The sequence below is a fragment of the Ictidomys tridecemlineatus genome, chromosome 15 (genome assembly GCF_052094955.1).
Source record: "Ictidomys tridecemlineatus isolate mIctTri1 chromosome 15, mIctTri1.hap1, whole genome shotgun sequence".
NCBI lineage: Eukaryota > Metazoa > Chordata > Mammalia > Rodentia > Sciuridae > Ictidomys > Ictidomys tridecemlineatus.
The window spans coordinates 45,387,560-45,404,388 of record NC_135491.1 but is presented as its reverse complement, the minus strand read 5'-3'; the positions used below and the strand labels follow the sequence as shown (position 1 = coordinate 45,404,388).

The window sequence follows — 16,829 nt, the reverse complement described above, 5'->3', positions numbered from 1 at the left end:
AGAAAAGCTGAAATGGACAAATATTATTTCTAAGATTCTGTGAATCATCCTGATTGTCAAAAAGAAGTACTTTATTTAGCCAAGCATAGTAGTGCCTGCCTATAATCCCAGAGGCTCAGGAGGCTGAGGCAGGAGGATCCCAAGTTCAAAGCCAGCCTCAGCAACTTATCCCCTCAGCAACTTAATGAGGCCCTATCTCAAAATAAAAAATAAAAAGGACTGGGGATGTGGCTCAGTGGTTAAGCATCCTTGGTATAAAAAATAATAATAATAATAATAATAATAATACTATATTCAAATATTCTTAAAGAGTTATGACAATTAGCTTAAAAAGCACTATTTTATTTACTCTTAAAATGTGAACAATAAAGAATCAATTCAAAATAGTGAGATATAAAAAGTAAAAATTCTATATCCAAGATCTTAAATTCAAAGATGCTCAGATAAAGTTACTACTATAAACTTTTTTTTTTTTTAAGGCAAGTCTCACTATGTTGCCCAGGCTATCTCAAACTCATGGGCTCAAGTGATCTACCTGCTTCAGCCTCCTAAGTAGCTGAGAATATAGGCATGAACCATCATGCCTGGCTTAAACAAACGTATTGATACTGTGTCCTGGGAAAATGACAGAATGAGAGGTAAGTGGTGATAGAGAGCAAAGTGCCTGAGCTTGCTTCTAGGGGACTAACATCATAAGCAGGAGCTATACAGCAAATGACAAGTCACACATATATACACACACATTCTTATTTATCTGGTATAGTGATTGTCAACCTTATGGAAACATAGATTGTTTTAAGTTTCTAATGAAAACTGTGGACCCTCTCCAAAAACAAAACAAAACATATTTGCATGTAAAATTTATTTATCTGCATAATTTCAAGAGGATTATAGATCCCTAGAAGCCTATGTAGAAACCCCAAGTTAAGGAGCTATTCCTTCTGATAGCCCATAAACATTCATTCAATCATTGTCTACTGATCCTTTCCTATCTTGACGAGAAACTACAGTTTCAGTAAGAACTGAATGGTGAAATTTTTTTCTTGTGGTGTTGAGGATTGAACTCAGGGTCTCATGCATGCTAGGCAATCACTTTACTACTAAGATATATCCCCAGTCCTTTTCTTTTCTTTCTCTCTCTCTTTTTTTTTTTTGTACTAGGGATGGAACCCAGGGCACTTTATCCCTGCGTTATATCCTAGTATACCCCAAGCCCCTTCTGTTTTTTATTTTCAAACAGAGTCTCTCTAAGGGCCTCACTAAGTTGCTGAGGTTGGCCTGGAACTTGCAATGCTCCTGCCTCACCCTCCCAAATTGGCTGGGATTATAGGTATATGCCACTGAGGCTGGCTTAGAACTGTGGATTTTGATATACCTGCACTAAGAAGTATACCAAAAACTTGTTAAGACTGCAGTAAATTACAACTAGTAAGCTAACTACTGCAAAATTCTCTATACCATCACTAACATGGTTCCCAGTTAAAAACAGTTCTTAAAGTGTTTTTTAAATAAACATGCCAAGTAATTTTACTCTTTTGGTTTTGGGATATTGTTAATGTTCAAGCTTTCAGTAATCTAGGAGCTTTAGTTTGTTCTGACAATTCTACTTGAAATTTATGCGTTTTTCTATTTTCCTCAAGTCTGTCAAATTGAGAATATTTTAAAACTTGAACAAATTAATAAGTTTTTCACCGTGGCACATATCTGTAATTTATGTGCATAAATGGAGCCTGAGATCAGAGGATAGTAAGTTCAAGGTTAGCTTTGGCAACTTAGCAAGGCCTTATCTCAAAATAAAAAACATTAAAAGGGCTGGGGCTATAGCTCAATAGTAGAATACTCCAAGTTCAATCCCCAGTGCTGCAAAAAAATAAAATAAAACTTTACTAAGTTAACCATGAATATAAAATTAAATTTAAACACTTCACCAAAAAAGCAGCACTTTGAGATATGAAATCCCGTAGAGACAGCTGGGCCAGCTAAGTAGTACATGGTCTATGATCTACAACAACTTCCATTTGAAGGTAATAACATACTTTTGAGATCACTCAGAAAGTATAAATAATGTAAATATACTTGTAAGGCTTGAAGTATAGAGCAGTAGAGCACTTGCCTAGCATAAAAGAGGCTCTGAGTTTGATCCCCAGGACCACAAAAAATAAAATTTGTCAGATGGAGAAATAAATTATCCAGTCTACTAATATTTAATAAGTACTTTCTATTAAATTTCTATGAGAAACAAACCCCCATCATAAAATTACCACAAAAGATAGCTATCAAACCATTTTCCTTAGGAATAACCTGAATATGAATACACACCATTTTGCAAGTCAGAAATAGAGAAGGATTATTCTGGTGTTAAGGGCAAACATGTGCTGCCCTTTGTTCTGATTAACCGGCAGACTCTGAGAAGTGGGCTTGTTGTGATGCAGTGCTGTAAGGCTCCAATATATCGCACTTACTATTAGCTGGCATCTTGGAAAAAAACCTGGAGGATCATTTAAGGCTTACATTTCATTTGGAGATTATAAATAGCAAGTGCCTCAGCTGCTTGAGTTTCTGGTTTCTTTTCTATTAGCGCCCCTTAGTGGCTAAGTCACAGAATGGTCTTTTAGGTAGAATTAAATTTAGAATGAAACAGTAGAAGATGGGTGAACTCACCTAATGGCCTCTTTAACTGTAATCATAATGCCACCTTGGGTGGCAGCTCTAAACTGACAGAGAGAATGGAGAGAGGGTATAGCTTTGTCCAATCCTGCAAAGCCTTTCAAGCTGGAAATTGCCTTCCTCCTTTCCAGTTTTTCCAGGATCCATAATAAGATCTCTTGGCAAAATGACCTGGCAGAAAAAGCAGTTATGAATGAGCTTGTCATCTTACACTATGCTTCTAACAAGCTAACATAAAAAAGGAGAGAAAGACTGTCAGGTTCCACTGCATTCTAAATGCTGGCACAATCACCTAGTTCAACTGAAACACAGGAGAGGAAAGTAGGCATCTTGTGAATTTCGGAATGCAAATACCCTAAAATTCAAAATGAGTGCCTGACTAATCCTTGGCTCTGGAGGCAACCCTGATATGCCACGTGAGCTGCACGTGATCTTTTCTTTTCTTTACTTTTTTTTTTAATCCCTTTTGGTAATTGCAAGTGTACCACTGCCTTTGGATCAGGCACTTGAATGAAAGCTTACACTGATAAAAACCACCTATTCTCAGTGGGACCAACAGCTTGTGACCAAGAAACAGCATACCAACAAAATACTGCAATTTCCTCATACCCTTTTATCTAGATAGGAATGAAATAAACATTCATATCTTCTTTGTTGGTCTTTGATGAGGACACAACAGTGCTGTGAGGACTTAGATTTTAAAACTGAAACAAATTATTATATGGACAATCCTTTCAAACTAAATTCAAAAGCTCTACAGCTTTCATCATCTACTGCATCCTTTCTTGTCATTGTCATTGTGGCTATTGGCTACAATGATGAGCTAAGTGAAACCTGAAAAACCAAAGACAGTATGTAAGCTTTCAATAATAAACAGTGAGTATCTTCTTCCAACCACGGTAATGATAGCTACCATTTAGTGAGCTTACTATTTGCCAGGGACTGTGCTAAACACTCTAATGCATATTTAGTCTTCATCATGACCCTGCAAAGTAGGACTATTATTTATTATCAAATTACATTTTAGGGAAACACCCAAAATCAGAATTCTATAGGACTTTAGAAAGGATATATATAAACTCTTATCAGGAGGAAGAACAATAAGTGACTGTGAAAATATAATTGATACAAAATGAGTGCTACTTAAATTTTAACATAGAATATTTTCTGGATAACTGAGATTTTGCATCACCAATACCAAATCCCAAGGTAACTTACGAGATGCTACAGTCACGCAAATTTTTCAGACTTGATCTCTAACTCTCCACAAGGTTATTAAGAGCCACCCTTTGCTCCCCCTTCCTAGACATATAATTGCAGTATTTTTTCATAGATCAAACAGTAGCATGTTTATTTTGGAAAAAAAAATTTCATCTCTATAGTCTAGGACTGAGGCTGAGGAAAGTCATCTAAAAATTATATCCACTCCCCCTCAATCTACAAAAGTCTTTATTTTTTCTAGATGAGGAGAATAAAAGGATCCCCAAATGTTTTCCTGACTTATAAAAAAAAAATAAGAATTCACTACACAAACAAATAATATTCTACTCATAAGCAAATAAGGTTCTGCTGATTGTTTACCTTATATGAGACACACTCTGCTTGGTAAAACAGTAGAGAGAAAAGAGCACTCCCAGGACTGGAAGCAGGGAATCCAGCAACACTGTTAGAGGCTCATTCCCGACCACATATACCTAGAGAAAAGGACATGGTGAGACACACTACTGCTACAAGGCCAGAGCAGTGGGAAACAGATGTCAGATACTTAGCAGGGGTAGAGTCTTATCTTAAGCAAAACTCTAAGGCACATGATTTTATCCTGAAGGGAATGCCTAACATGGTAATGAAACCATTTTAGTCTGGCAAATAAGCTGAAACAGAGACACTGAACTTGAGCACCTTTCCATATGTGCAGCTATAAATGTGTAAATTAACATGTTTTCTGACCTCTTCCTGTCCTAATTTTGGCTACCTCTGAGTTTCCTAATTTCCCTGTTATTCTTCTATACAATAATTGTCCTTCTGCCCAAGGCCTGCTATTTGGAACTAAAAATTACCTGCAAATAGAAAAACTTTAACCAGGTGCGGTGGCGCTCACCTGTAATCCCAGCTGCTCAGGAGGCTGAGACAGGAGGATTGAGAATTCAAAGCCATCCTCAGCAATGGTGAGGGGCTAAGCAACTCAGTGAGATCCTGTATCTAAATAAAATAAAAAATAGGGGGCTGGGGATGTGGCTCAAGCGGTAGCGCGCTCGCCTGGCATGCGTGCGGCCCGGGTTCGATTCTCAGCACCACATACCAACAAAGATGTTGTGTCCGCCGAGAACTAAAAAAAAATAAATATTAAGAATTCTCTCTCTCTCTCTCTCTCTCTCTCTCTCTCTCTCTCTCTCTCTCTCTCTCTCCTCTCTCACTCTCTCTTAAAAAAAAAAAAAAATAGGGCTGGAAATATGGCTCAGTGATTGAGTGCCCCTGAGTTCAATCCCAGTACCAAAAAAATAAGAAAGAAAGAAAGGAAGGAAGGAAGGAAGGAAGGAAGGAAAACTTTAAACTAGACTTGGAGGGCTAGGAATATAACTCAGTGGTAGAACATGTGCTTAGCATATATGAGGCTCTGGGTTCAATCCCTAACACTGGGGGAGAAAAAAATTAAGTTTAAAAACCCCTAGATTTCAAACAAAATATAGCTCACTGTAGGTTCCTCATCCTTAAGATATAACTGCCACATGGGCATGTCCTATTCTCTCCAATTCAACAAATGTTCAAAGAAAGTATTTTGCACATCTACATTTGCACTGACTTTGCACAGTTAAGTGTGAGAATGTTGGCTTTTAACAATACTTCTGTTATATTATAATAATTCAAGGTAGATAATTTAAAGTGCCTAAGGAAGGGCAAAACTACTCAAAACTCCAATCAAACGAAACTCAGTAGGAGTTGGGAGCAATAGTGCACGCCTTTAATCCCAGCTACTCAGGAAGGTGAAGCAGGAGGATTATGAGTTTGAGACCAGCTTCAGCAACTTAGTGAGATCCTGTGTCAAAACAAAAAATAAAAAGGACTGGGGAATCTGGGCATATGCCTATAATCCTAGCTCAGGAGGCAGTGGAGGAGGATCATGAGTTCAAAGCCAACCTCAGCAATTTAGCAAAGTGCTAAGCAACTCAGTGAGATCCTATCTCTAATAAAATACTAAATAGGGCTGGGGATGTGGCTCAGTGGTCAAGTGCCCCTGAATTCAATTCCTGGTGCCCCCCTCAACAAAATAAAGGACTGGAGATGTAGTTCAGTGGTTAAGTACCCCTGAATTCAACCCTAACTATGGAAAAAAAAATACACAATAGGATTTCAAAATGTAATTCTGTTATAATAAATTATAATCTCATAGTAAGACTGGGCACAGTGATACATGTAATCTCAGTAACTGAGGAGGCTGAGGTAGGAGGATTCCAAGTTCAAGGCCAGCCTCAGCAACTTAATAAAATGAAAAATGAAAAGGGCTGGGGGTGTAGCTTAGTAGCAGAGCACACCTGATAGTAGGGACAATGATAATGATGACAAAAGAGACAGAAGAATTGACAATGACTGTGTTCTTAGTATTTTCCAGGAACTATGTAGGTTTGTTGTTGTTGTTGTTTTTTTTAAAATGGTAGGTTTTTATCTTCCAGGTACTATGCTAGATTCTTTAAAGAGTTCATTAAAATCACAACACTCTCCCAAAGTCAGTGTTAGAAGCCCTATTTAAAGATGAGGAAAGGGAAGCTTAAAGAGGCTCTTATTTATGGAAAAAAATACCAAGGTAGAACTCAATGCTGTTTATAGGAAACAAAGGCCATGAAGGCACTTGTACAGTCTGGGAAAAAAAAATCTCTGAGCTTTTCCTAATTTTTCACATTGCTTAAGACTCCCGATTCCTCTGTGGAGCCTGATAACCAAAGAGCCAGCTTCCTGTGCATGATCTAATCTCTATAAGCCCAGCTAAATGAAGTGCCTTGTATGGCAATGTTCAGAAGTAATATGCAGGCCTAATTATGGTACCAAGAGTTACAGGAGGTAAAATAAGAGATTCCCCCAGATAACATAAGGCCCTATTGTTTGGTTCTGGATCCTGTGTTCTCCAAGGTAATCCCTGTGGAGCCATCCTTCTTTACCTTCTTTTAAAAAAGAAAGAAAAATCAAAAACAAAAAAAAACAAACCAAAAAACAAATGGAGCAAATCTCCATTACAGACTGGCCTGACAGGGTCAAAGTACCTCAAATTTAAAGATGACTGAATAAACACATTTCTTGGGGGTATATGTTACTATTGATAAATTCCTCTAATTTTTTATACTCTTCTCTCTTATACTTTTTAGTATTGTATTACAAAGAATAAGTACTACTTTTATAATTAGAAAATCTATATAGCTATTTATACATATATATCATTTATTTTATATATGGTTCAGCAAATGTCTACTGAGCACCAGTTACATGCTAGGCATGCCTGTGGTACTGTGAATACAACAGTGAGCAAAGCCTCTTCTTCAAAAAAGCTCACATTCTAATGGGGGAGACTAGACACCATCATGTAGAGACAAGTGACAAAGGGAAAAATAAAACAGGCTAAAGAAATACTGATGAGAGGAAGAGCTTGTAGAAAGAGATGTGAATATATTTTGTATACAACCAGAGATATGAAAAATTGTGCTCTATCTGTGTAATATGAATTATAATGCATTCTGCAGTCACATATAACAAATTAGAATAAAACATTTTTTAAAGCAATTAAAAGGCCTGGAGATGTAACTCAGTAGTAGAGCTCCCATATTCAATCCCCAGTATAGCAAAAATTTTTAAAAATTTAATTTCCTACTTCAGCCCTTATAGAAGACATGATTAAGTTATATGTCATCTGAATTTTGAGGGAAGCAGCAGTTTGAACATAGTAGGATTCAAAATGATGGACCCCACTGTTATTTTTTGTTGGTTTTGAGAAAGGTCTCACTGGCCTTGAACTTGTGATCCTACCTCAGGCTCCAAGTAGCTAGGATTAAGGATATGTAACACCATGCCCAACTTATTATTGCTTTTATGAAGCAAACAATAACTAGTAGGTATTACATATTCATTCAAAGATAAACCAGATATTTAAATATTTAACAACAACAAAAAAATCAATCCTCCCAAGCATTCTGCAGGTGAAGAATTTTTGTCCCTGTGCTAAAAGTGTGAAAAACTGAGGCTCAGAGAAGCTAAATCAGTTGAGCAAAGACATACCAGTAACAAAGGCAGTGCTAGAATGAACCCAGATCTGCCTGACTTAATCCAATCACAATACATAAGGGGAAAAAAGCAGATAAGTGGGCAGGGGCTAAGAAGAGAGAAGAAGGGGGCCTGATTGCTTAATGGATACAGAAATTCCATTTGAAGTAATGAAAAAGTTCTGGAACTAGGTAGGGTGATGTTGGCGACCCTGTGAATGGATTTAATACCACGAATTATGCATTTTCAAATATTTAAAATTTGAATTATTCATTTTCAAATATTTTAAATGAAAAAGTTTATGTTTTATATATTTGCAATTTTAAAAAAAGTATCTGGGGGTATGATTCAGTGGGGCAGCGTGTGCTTAACATACACAAGACCCTGGGTTGAATCCCCACTAACAAAAAAAACAAAATAAAAACAAAACCAACAGGGAGGGGAGGGGAGGGGGGATAGTAGGGGATAGGAAAGATAGCAGAATACAACAATTACTAATTGGGCATTATGTAAAATTGTGGATGTGTAACCGACGTGATTCTGCAATCTGCATTTGGGGTAAAATTGGGAGTTCATAACCCACTTCAATCTAATGTATGAAATATGATATGGTCAAGAGCTTTGTAATGTTGTGAACAACCAATAAAAAAAAATTTGAAAAAAAAAAAAACTTAACACCAAATAAATAAATAAATAAATAAAAACAACCAAAACATGTACCCCCCCGCCTCTCAATGCTCACCTCCCCTGTGCATAATATTTTCATTGCTACAGTTCCTAAACCATACCAATTTTATTCCCCACCCTCAGAATCAGTAGATCCCAGTTGATTAGGCTGTTAATAACCCTAGTCCTTCAACCTCTGCAAAATAGAGTTGAAGTTTCTGAATGGCACCATGGACAGCAGCTTCTATAACAACTCCCCTTCCTCCTACTTAAAGTATTCTCATACAACTCCCTTTTATCAAGTCAACAGATCTCCAGGGCCATAACCTGGCCAGCACTTTTCAAGGACAGCCCCCTCTTTTCAATCTTGTGCCTAGTTCTGAACTCACATGCAGGTTAAAAATTTGGCCTACACCTAACATCCAATGTTATCCTCTTTATACTCCCAAAGGAGAATCTGACATTTCTCCCTTGATGTGAACTACCGTGATCATTGGCTTATATGTGGAGTTAAAAACCTATTCAGGAACATCGGTGGCTGGAGTGATCAGCCAATGCTGCACCATGATCTCTTGGTGCCAGCACTGACAATGACCAAATTGCCCTAGAGAGAAAATAGTCCTTTCCATGAAGTCATATTACATATGAAGGAAAATGCGGGGGCCAGTTCCTTCTAGTCTCCTCCATACTAGGCTGGTGACATGCTGATTGAGGAAGCAGTGAAAGAACGGTATGTACGATATTCCTACCCCACTGATATGGGAGGCCTTACTGCCCCACCTCTGTGTCCTACCATCTAGACATGTGGAATCTCCTTGGAATGTGCTTACATGTAGTATCTTTCTAGTGAGCATGGGTGGGTGTGTGTGGGGGGGTGTCTTCCCTGCTCAACTGGAGGCAAAGTGGGATGAGAATTCAGTTCTAAAATGCAATCCAATACTCCATGAATAGTTTCTACCTGTGGTGAAATATCCTAAGAAGCATATCAATGGAAGTTTCCTTTTCCAGTGGTATAACTGTTGGGCATGTATCATGTAGAGTCATTTGTAAATACTTCCACTAACCAGTTGTGTTACTTAACACAAATCAATTGACCTCTCTTGGATCTGCTTCCCTATCTATAAAATGAGGGGATTGGATTAATCAAGCTTTAAGACCTCACTCAAATCTAATCTATTATTCTCTGACTTAACTGCAAATTTGCAGTCTTAAGAGATAAAACTAGTTGACAAAAATAAACCATCTTGGGCTGCGGTGGTAACTTAGCAGTAGAGCACTTGCCTAGCATATGTGATCCTTGGTTGGATCCTTGGCACCATATAAAAATAAATAAATAAAAATAAAAGTATTGTGTCCACCTACAACTAAAAAAATTTAAAAGAAAAATGAACCATCTTTACAGATAAAGTTGAAACATTTGAACCTTCAACCTGACTGAGATAGAACAAATGTTTAACCCTACCTCACATACTTTCTGCTCTACCAATCCTGAAGTTAGTACTTTTTAAAGCTGAAATCCTGGTCTGAAGATGTATGTAGCTCAGTAGTAAAACACTTGCCTAGCATGTGACAGGCCCTGGGTTAGATCCCTAGCACTGCCAGAAAAAAAGGAAAATGAAATCCTGTGTAGTTGAAAGGACTTCTGATTACTCAAGGTATTTATACAACTGGGAACACACACACACAAAAAAACTAAGATGGGAAAGCCCAAGCAAGGAAGGAAGAGAGAGACTCAAAAGGTAGTTTTCAACTGTTTGCAATGAAAAAGCATTTCAGAGATAGAGTAAAGGTTGCTTTGAAGGAAAGATGAACTTTTGTATCTACTGGTGGTTTTTCTAGTATAAACATGTAGGAAGAGCTGAGGGGTACAATAAGAGGCCAGTATAGATCTATGAAAATCATAATAGCTCAGAGCAGATTAGACAAGGAAACAGACTGGTACCAATGATCCCAGTGACAGTCTGGGGATTTCTTTGTTTCTTTCTGGGGGATTTCCACATTCCTTTCTGGAACTCAGCTTTTGTTCACAGATCCAGCCGTGAGATAAGGCATCTGTGATTGAGCCTTACAACCTTTCATCTAAGCTCAAAGGACTGCTCTATGACAAGAGATATTGTTATTTCTGGATAATCTTTACTATGGACTACAAACTACTGTCACTCCTTGTCTACTTAACCAGGAGCTCCTTGAAGGCTGTGGTGGATCTGACTTCTACATTTGTAAACCTGGCAAGGCATCTGGCATTCTGTAGATACTCAATATTCTTTTTTTTTTTTTTTTAAAGAGAGAGTGAGAGAGGAGAGAGAATTTTTAATATTTATTTTTTATTTTATTTAATTTATTTTTAATTTTTTTATTATTATTTTTTTTAATATTTATTTTTTTTAGTTCTCGGCAGACACACATCTTTGTTGGTATGTGGTGCTGAGGATCAAACCCGGGCAGCACACATGCCAGGCGAGCGCCCTACCACTTGAACCACATCCCCAGCCCCTCTCAATATTCTTAAGACTGACTGAATCAAAGAATTAATGAACAAAGAGGCTTACTGTTTATTTTCTTTAAAAAAAAAACAGAGAGCAGGGAAAGCATAAGTATAGATATTATAGCTGGGTTCAAAGACACATTAAAAGCAACCTCTTTTCTAATAATTAGGCACATTTGTAAGACACTTCTCTGTTCTTATTTGGATAAAGATTAAATTAATTAACCATAAACCCTAAAAAAAAATCTCTAATTTAGGGGGATGTTACAAGGCCCTATGTATTTTCTTTTTTTTTTTTTCCAAAGCTGTAGATAGAGACTTTTCAATCAGTGGTAATTAACTGAACAGAATCACAGAACTTCAGCTGTGGAAGGGCAAAAAGAATGAAGAAAAGAGGCTGGATTTTATATTGGCTGATTCATCTATAGTTAATAACTGGAAATTGAAACTTCTCTGGAAGTGTGGGAAGCCATTCTCGCATGTGATTTGAGTTACCTTCCCGGCTGGGTGAGAGGCGCTTAGTCACAGCCTTGTCAGAGCCTTCCCCACCCCGTCCCAGGTGCGAGGGCTGTCCCAGTGGGGGTGTGCCTGACCACTGATCCGAAGACCAATCACTGACCCTGACCTTGGAATGCTGCCCCCTTCGACCTTCATTGGATGGAATTTTCCCTTGAATTTTTTGTTCCCCAATAAAAGCTCACCCCCTGGCGTGTTCCTCGCTGGCCTCTCGTGTTAACCTCACCACCCCATTAGGTGGCTAGAGGCAGGAGCTAGGAGGAGCCGTCTCTGAGCTGGGCAAATAAGGTAACGAGAGTTATGTCTCTTTAATTTTAAAACTCACTAGTTAATTTTTAAGCTTTCAAACCTCTATTATGAAGCTAGCATGCTGGTCGCGTAGCTGATGGAAGAATTACTAAAAATTTAAATTCTTTTAAGAGGGAAAAAATGGGTTTCTGTTTTAGAGCAAACAAAATAAAACAAATGGAAGGCAGCCTCACATGCCCCACTTCTCATTTCAGAGACTCCTATTACATTGTTAAGCACAGAAACTGCTATCCACTGAAAGAGCACCAGGAAGTTGGAGTTAGAACACTTGGGTGAATTTTACCTCTGCCACCTATGTGACTGACCCAAATCCTACACTGAGTGAGTAAAACATGGACCATATTCTTAAATCTCTCAAGTCTCAGTTTTCTCATTACAATGTAGATTTTATGCTTTGGGTATAAGGATCAATTAAGATAATTCATATTCAAGTATTTTGTAAAATGCACAGCCCATGCAAATGTTTGATTTATTCCTACATTTTAATACTACAGTAAATGGAATTGCTTTCTTAATGTATACTTTCATCTTTTATAGAGATGTATATGTGTGGAAATACAAACTTGATAGTATTTAGTCAGCTTGATTCTGAGTAAACCTAACAGTGAAATTCTGTACAGGCTGAAACTGGATTTTATCCCTATTAAAGATTAAACTAGTCAAATACTGCCTTCTATAACATTACAGTGATCCTTTTGATAGTAGTGTTCCAGAACTTCTAACACACTTGTGGAGTTTAATTAAGACATGTGAGAAGAAAAAGAACAAGGCAAGTTACCTAATATAGAAAGTATTTTGCACTGTGCATGCTTTCAGAACATATTGCATAAAATTGTCTTTTTTTTAAAAAGCATTTCCCTGAGCCAAAAAGGAACTGACAGTTTTTGAGCACTTATGTGCCACAGTATGTTATGAATCACCAAAAGTTACCTTAGTTCATCTCCACAACTGAAGTGTTAAATAAGTTACCAAAAGTTGCCGGGCATGGTTGCACATTCCTGCAATCCCAGGGACTTGGGAGGCTCAGATAGGAGGATCATGAGTTCAAAGACAGCCTCAGGAATGGGGAGGCACTAAGCAACTCAGTGAGACCCTGTCTTTAAATAAAATACAAAATAAGGCTGGGGATGTGGTTCAATGGTTGAGTGCCCCTGAGTTCAATCCGTGGTACCCTCCAATACCCCTCCCCCCAAAAATTACCAAAAATCACAGGGATAGTCTACCTTCAAGACAGATTCCAGCTAGGTGTGGTAGTGCATGCCTGTAATCTCAGTAGTTTGGGAGGCTAAAGCAGGAGGATCACAAATTCAAGGATAGCCTCAGCAATTTAGTGAGGCTCTAAGCAACTCAGCATGACCTTGTCTCAAAATAAAATATTAAAAAAAGGGCTGGGGATGTGGCTCAGTGTGGTTAATTGCTCCTGGTTCAATCCCCAGTACAAAATAAATAAATAAATAAATAGTAAGATTCCAATCTAGGTATGTCTGATTCAAAGACCCTAATACTTTTCCTATACTAAACCACAGATTCTGAGATGCAGCTTTTATTTTTTTTTTATTTTAAAAATTTTTTAAGGAGGGGGGGGAGAGAGAGAGAGAATTTTTTTAATATATATATATATATATTTTTTGTAGTTTTCGGTGAGACACAACATCTTTGTTTGTATGTAGTGCTGAGGATTGAACCCGGGCCGCACGCATGCCAGGCAAGCGCGCTACCGCTTGAGCCACATCCCCAGCCCTGAGATGCAGCTTTTAGAAAATCGAATATGTGTAACTCCTACAGATTTGAAGGGTACTTCTTTTAGTTCTTTGCTTGAAATTCAAGATAACTTCAATTATAGATGGAAATTTTTAGAAAGAACTGTGTTTAAAGAATGGCTAAGGTGAGGAGACTAACTTTTTGCTATAAAGCCTTTTGCACTTCTTAATTCATACCACGTGCCAAAATATAATGTTTTCTGAACACTGAAAGAGATAGTGAGACAGGGGAAATTGATTCCCAGATCAGCTCCACCATTCACAATCTATAAGATTTATAACTAGTCACTTCAAACAATATTTGATTTTGTTTCATTTACTATAAAATGAGAGTTAATTTATCAAAACCCATGAAAGGTACAATACCAAATGTGAATCCTAATGTAAACTGCAGACTTTGGGTGATGCTGATATATCAATGTAGGTTCATCAGTTGTAACAAATGTACTACTCTGGTGTAGGATGTTGCTAGTAGGGGAGACCGTCTGGGAGCAGGAGGTTGATGGAACTCTGTATTTTCATCTTCATTTTCCTATAAACCTAAAACCGTTCTTCTTTTTTGTGGTGCTGGGGGTTGGCAAATGTTCTACCACTAAGCTACATTCCAAGCCCCTAAAACTGCTTTTAAATATACAGTAAGCCTTCAGTCTCCACAAATTCCACATTCAGTTTCAACCAATCATGACTGAAAATGTTTGCGGGGAAAAAAACTGTCTCTGTATGGAAGATGTTTTCTCCTTATCATTATCCCTGAACAAATATTAAAAAACTATATATGTAGCATTTACACTGTATTAGATATCATAATTGTGATCATTTAAAGTATATGGGTCGGGGCTGGGGATGTGGCTCAAGTGGTAGAGCGCTAGCCTGGCATGCGTATAGCCCGGGTTTGATCCTCAGCACCACATACAAACAAAGATGTTGTGTCCACCGAAAACAAACTAATAAATAAATATTAAAAAATTCTCTCTCTCTCTCTCTCTCTCTCTCTCTCTCTCTAAAAGAAAAGTTAAAGTATATGGGTGGATGTGCATAAACATTAAAATACTACCCAATTTTATATAAGGGACTTGAGCATCCTTGGATTTTGGTATCCTTAGGGTGTTGGAACAAATCCCATGAGGAACACTAAGGGGCAATTGATTGTAAAATTGTTTTCTTAAGTAAGGAGTTATACTAAATTATTTTTAAAGTTCCTTCCGTTTCTAAGATTCTATATTATTCTATCTTACTCTGTAAAACTAATTAAAAATCAGAAAGAAGAGTCAAATGCCCCATCTGACAAAGTAACTTTAATTATAAATTCATTAGATTAGATGGGAAAAAAAGACTTGGATAATTAAAGTGAAAAGTCCTGAATTTAGAAACAGAGAGATAAAATGGAAATGAGAATGTGCAAAATAATTAAATACTTTCTAGTCTTTCCTATCCTGACATTTCTCCTGCTTTTAGGAAGCTTCAGGCAAGTATTGTGAAGAATAAAAGGAAATATTTGACCCCGCATGAGATGGTGGCCCGTCCCCTGAAGAGCAAGAAAATGTCCAAAATAAAAAGAATTGCATGTATAATTATATCAACATGGATTCTACTATAATGTATAACTAAAAAGAACCAAAAAAAAAAAAAAAAAATACAAGGCTGGAGATTGTACTCGCCTCACAAGTGCAAGGACCTTGGTTCAATCCCAAGCACCACAAAAAAAAAAAAAAAAAAAAAAGGAAGATGAAGACGAAGACAGAAGAAAAACTGCAGGAAAAGAACTGGAATTCTCTTACCTTGTCCTACCCCAAACTGAACTCTGCAATCTAGGCCTCTCTTCACCTCCCTAGGCAAAGAAGCACCCCCTTACTCCCTCTCATACCAAGGAGAATGAAGAATTTAAGCATTAGAGGAACTGAGCCTCAAACACTCAAAGTTAGGACAAGGAATGAGAAGCCACTGAACTAAGTTATTTGAGCTACATAGCCCCCTTTTGGCTTAAATAATTTTACCAGACATTAGGCACAGACTATATAGAAATACTACTAATGCAGATGAAGTATATAAGTGGCTATGCTAAGTTTTCAATTCAATTTAATGAGCACATGCATATATGTAGACAACTTTCTACCTGGCCCACCTGAGCTATCATAACCATGCTGTTCTGCTGTCCCATGCATGTCCCATGCACATGATTCATGTATAAAAAGGTCTTCCCTTGTCACTGTTCCCACTATAAAATTTTCATTCAGAGTGCTGTGGTTGCTGCTCAGTGGTACAGCACTTGCTTAAAATGCACTAGGCCCTGGATTCAATCACATGAATTGAATTTTTTTTTTCATTGAGAGAGTTATAGTTTATTTCTTTAAATACCAATATGTATTTAAATTTTAATGCTTTTGGAACAAAATATTTCTGGAATGCAGTCCCTATCTTCTAAACAAAGAACACTGAACACATCAGCCATAACATACTTTGCTTTTCTAATTATTATGCTCTTTTGAGTACTTTTTCTATGTCCTTTCTTGTTCTTCTCTACTGGCATTCTTTTGTCACTATGTCTTAATTTCTAACTTGTTACTTCTAATTCTGACAAGCATAGTAGCACAAAACTGTAATCCCAGCTACTAGGGAGATTGAGGCAGAAGGATTGAAATTTCAAGGCCAGTCTAGGAACTTAGCAAGATCCTGACTCAAAATAAAGAATAAAAAGGATGGGCTTGGATTGTAGTTCAGTGGTGGAGCAGGCAGACACACATGTTAGGCACTAGGTTCGATCCTCAGCACCACATAAAAATAAATAAATAAAGGTATTGTGTCCATCTACAACTAAAAAAAATTTTTAAAGGGCTGGGGGGTAGCCCCATGGTAGAATGTTTGCTTAGCAGTGCAAGCCCCTGGGTTTAATCCTTAGCACCAAAAAACAATTCTTTTATAAATCAGATAACCAATATGATCAGGACTGTGTAAAAGTAAAAATAGAACTTGCTCTGAGGACAGAGGTGCTCTGCAGTTAGAGCTGGATGGTGGCTGTGATAACACATGTGACCCAGGATGTCAAACTGGAAATGCCAAGTGGGGCACCAAGTCAAAACAGACCTGAAACTCCAAAGTAAATTCCCAAATGAACTCAAACACTCCTCACCCAGAAGAAGAGTGAAGGATCAAAATATACAGATGGGGAGGAGGCTGGTAAGGAG

The 16,829-nt window shown here is 37.5% G+C and overlaps 1 protein-coding gene and 1 long non-coding RNA gene across 6 annotated transcripts in view; one reads left to right on the top strand and one right to left on the bottom strand.

Moving 5' to 3' along the window:
- Tango6 (transport and golgi organization 6 homolog) overlaps positions 1–16,829 on the bottom strand; it is a 173,069-nt gene that overhangs the window by 128,378 nt on the left and 27,862 nt on the right. For all 5 annotated transcript variants that reach the window (XM_078032585.1, XM_078032582.1, XM_078032583.1 and 2 more), the window contains 2 exons: positions 4,249–4,361; positions 2,662–2,838 (listed from right to left, as the gene is read on the bottom strand). In XM_078032585.1, the coding sequence (XP_077888711.1) occupies positions 2,662–2,838; positions 4,249–4,361 (290 nt within the window). The remainder of the gene's footprint in view (positions 1–2,661; positions 2,839–4,248; positions 4,362–16,829) is intronic.
- On the top strand, positions 11,678–16,754 carry LOC144370895 (uncharacterized). The gene is made up of 3 exons (XR_013430966.1): positions 11,678–11,866; positions 12,082–12,208; positions 15,103–16,754. It is a non-coding gene; the product is annotated as an uncharacterized LOC144370895 (long non-coding RNA).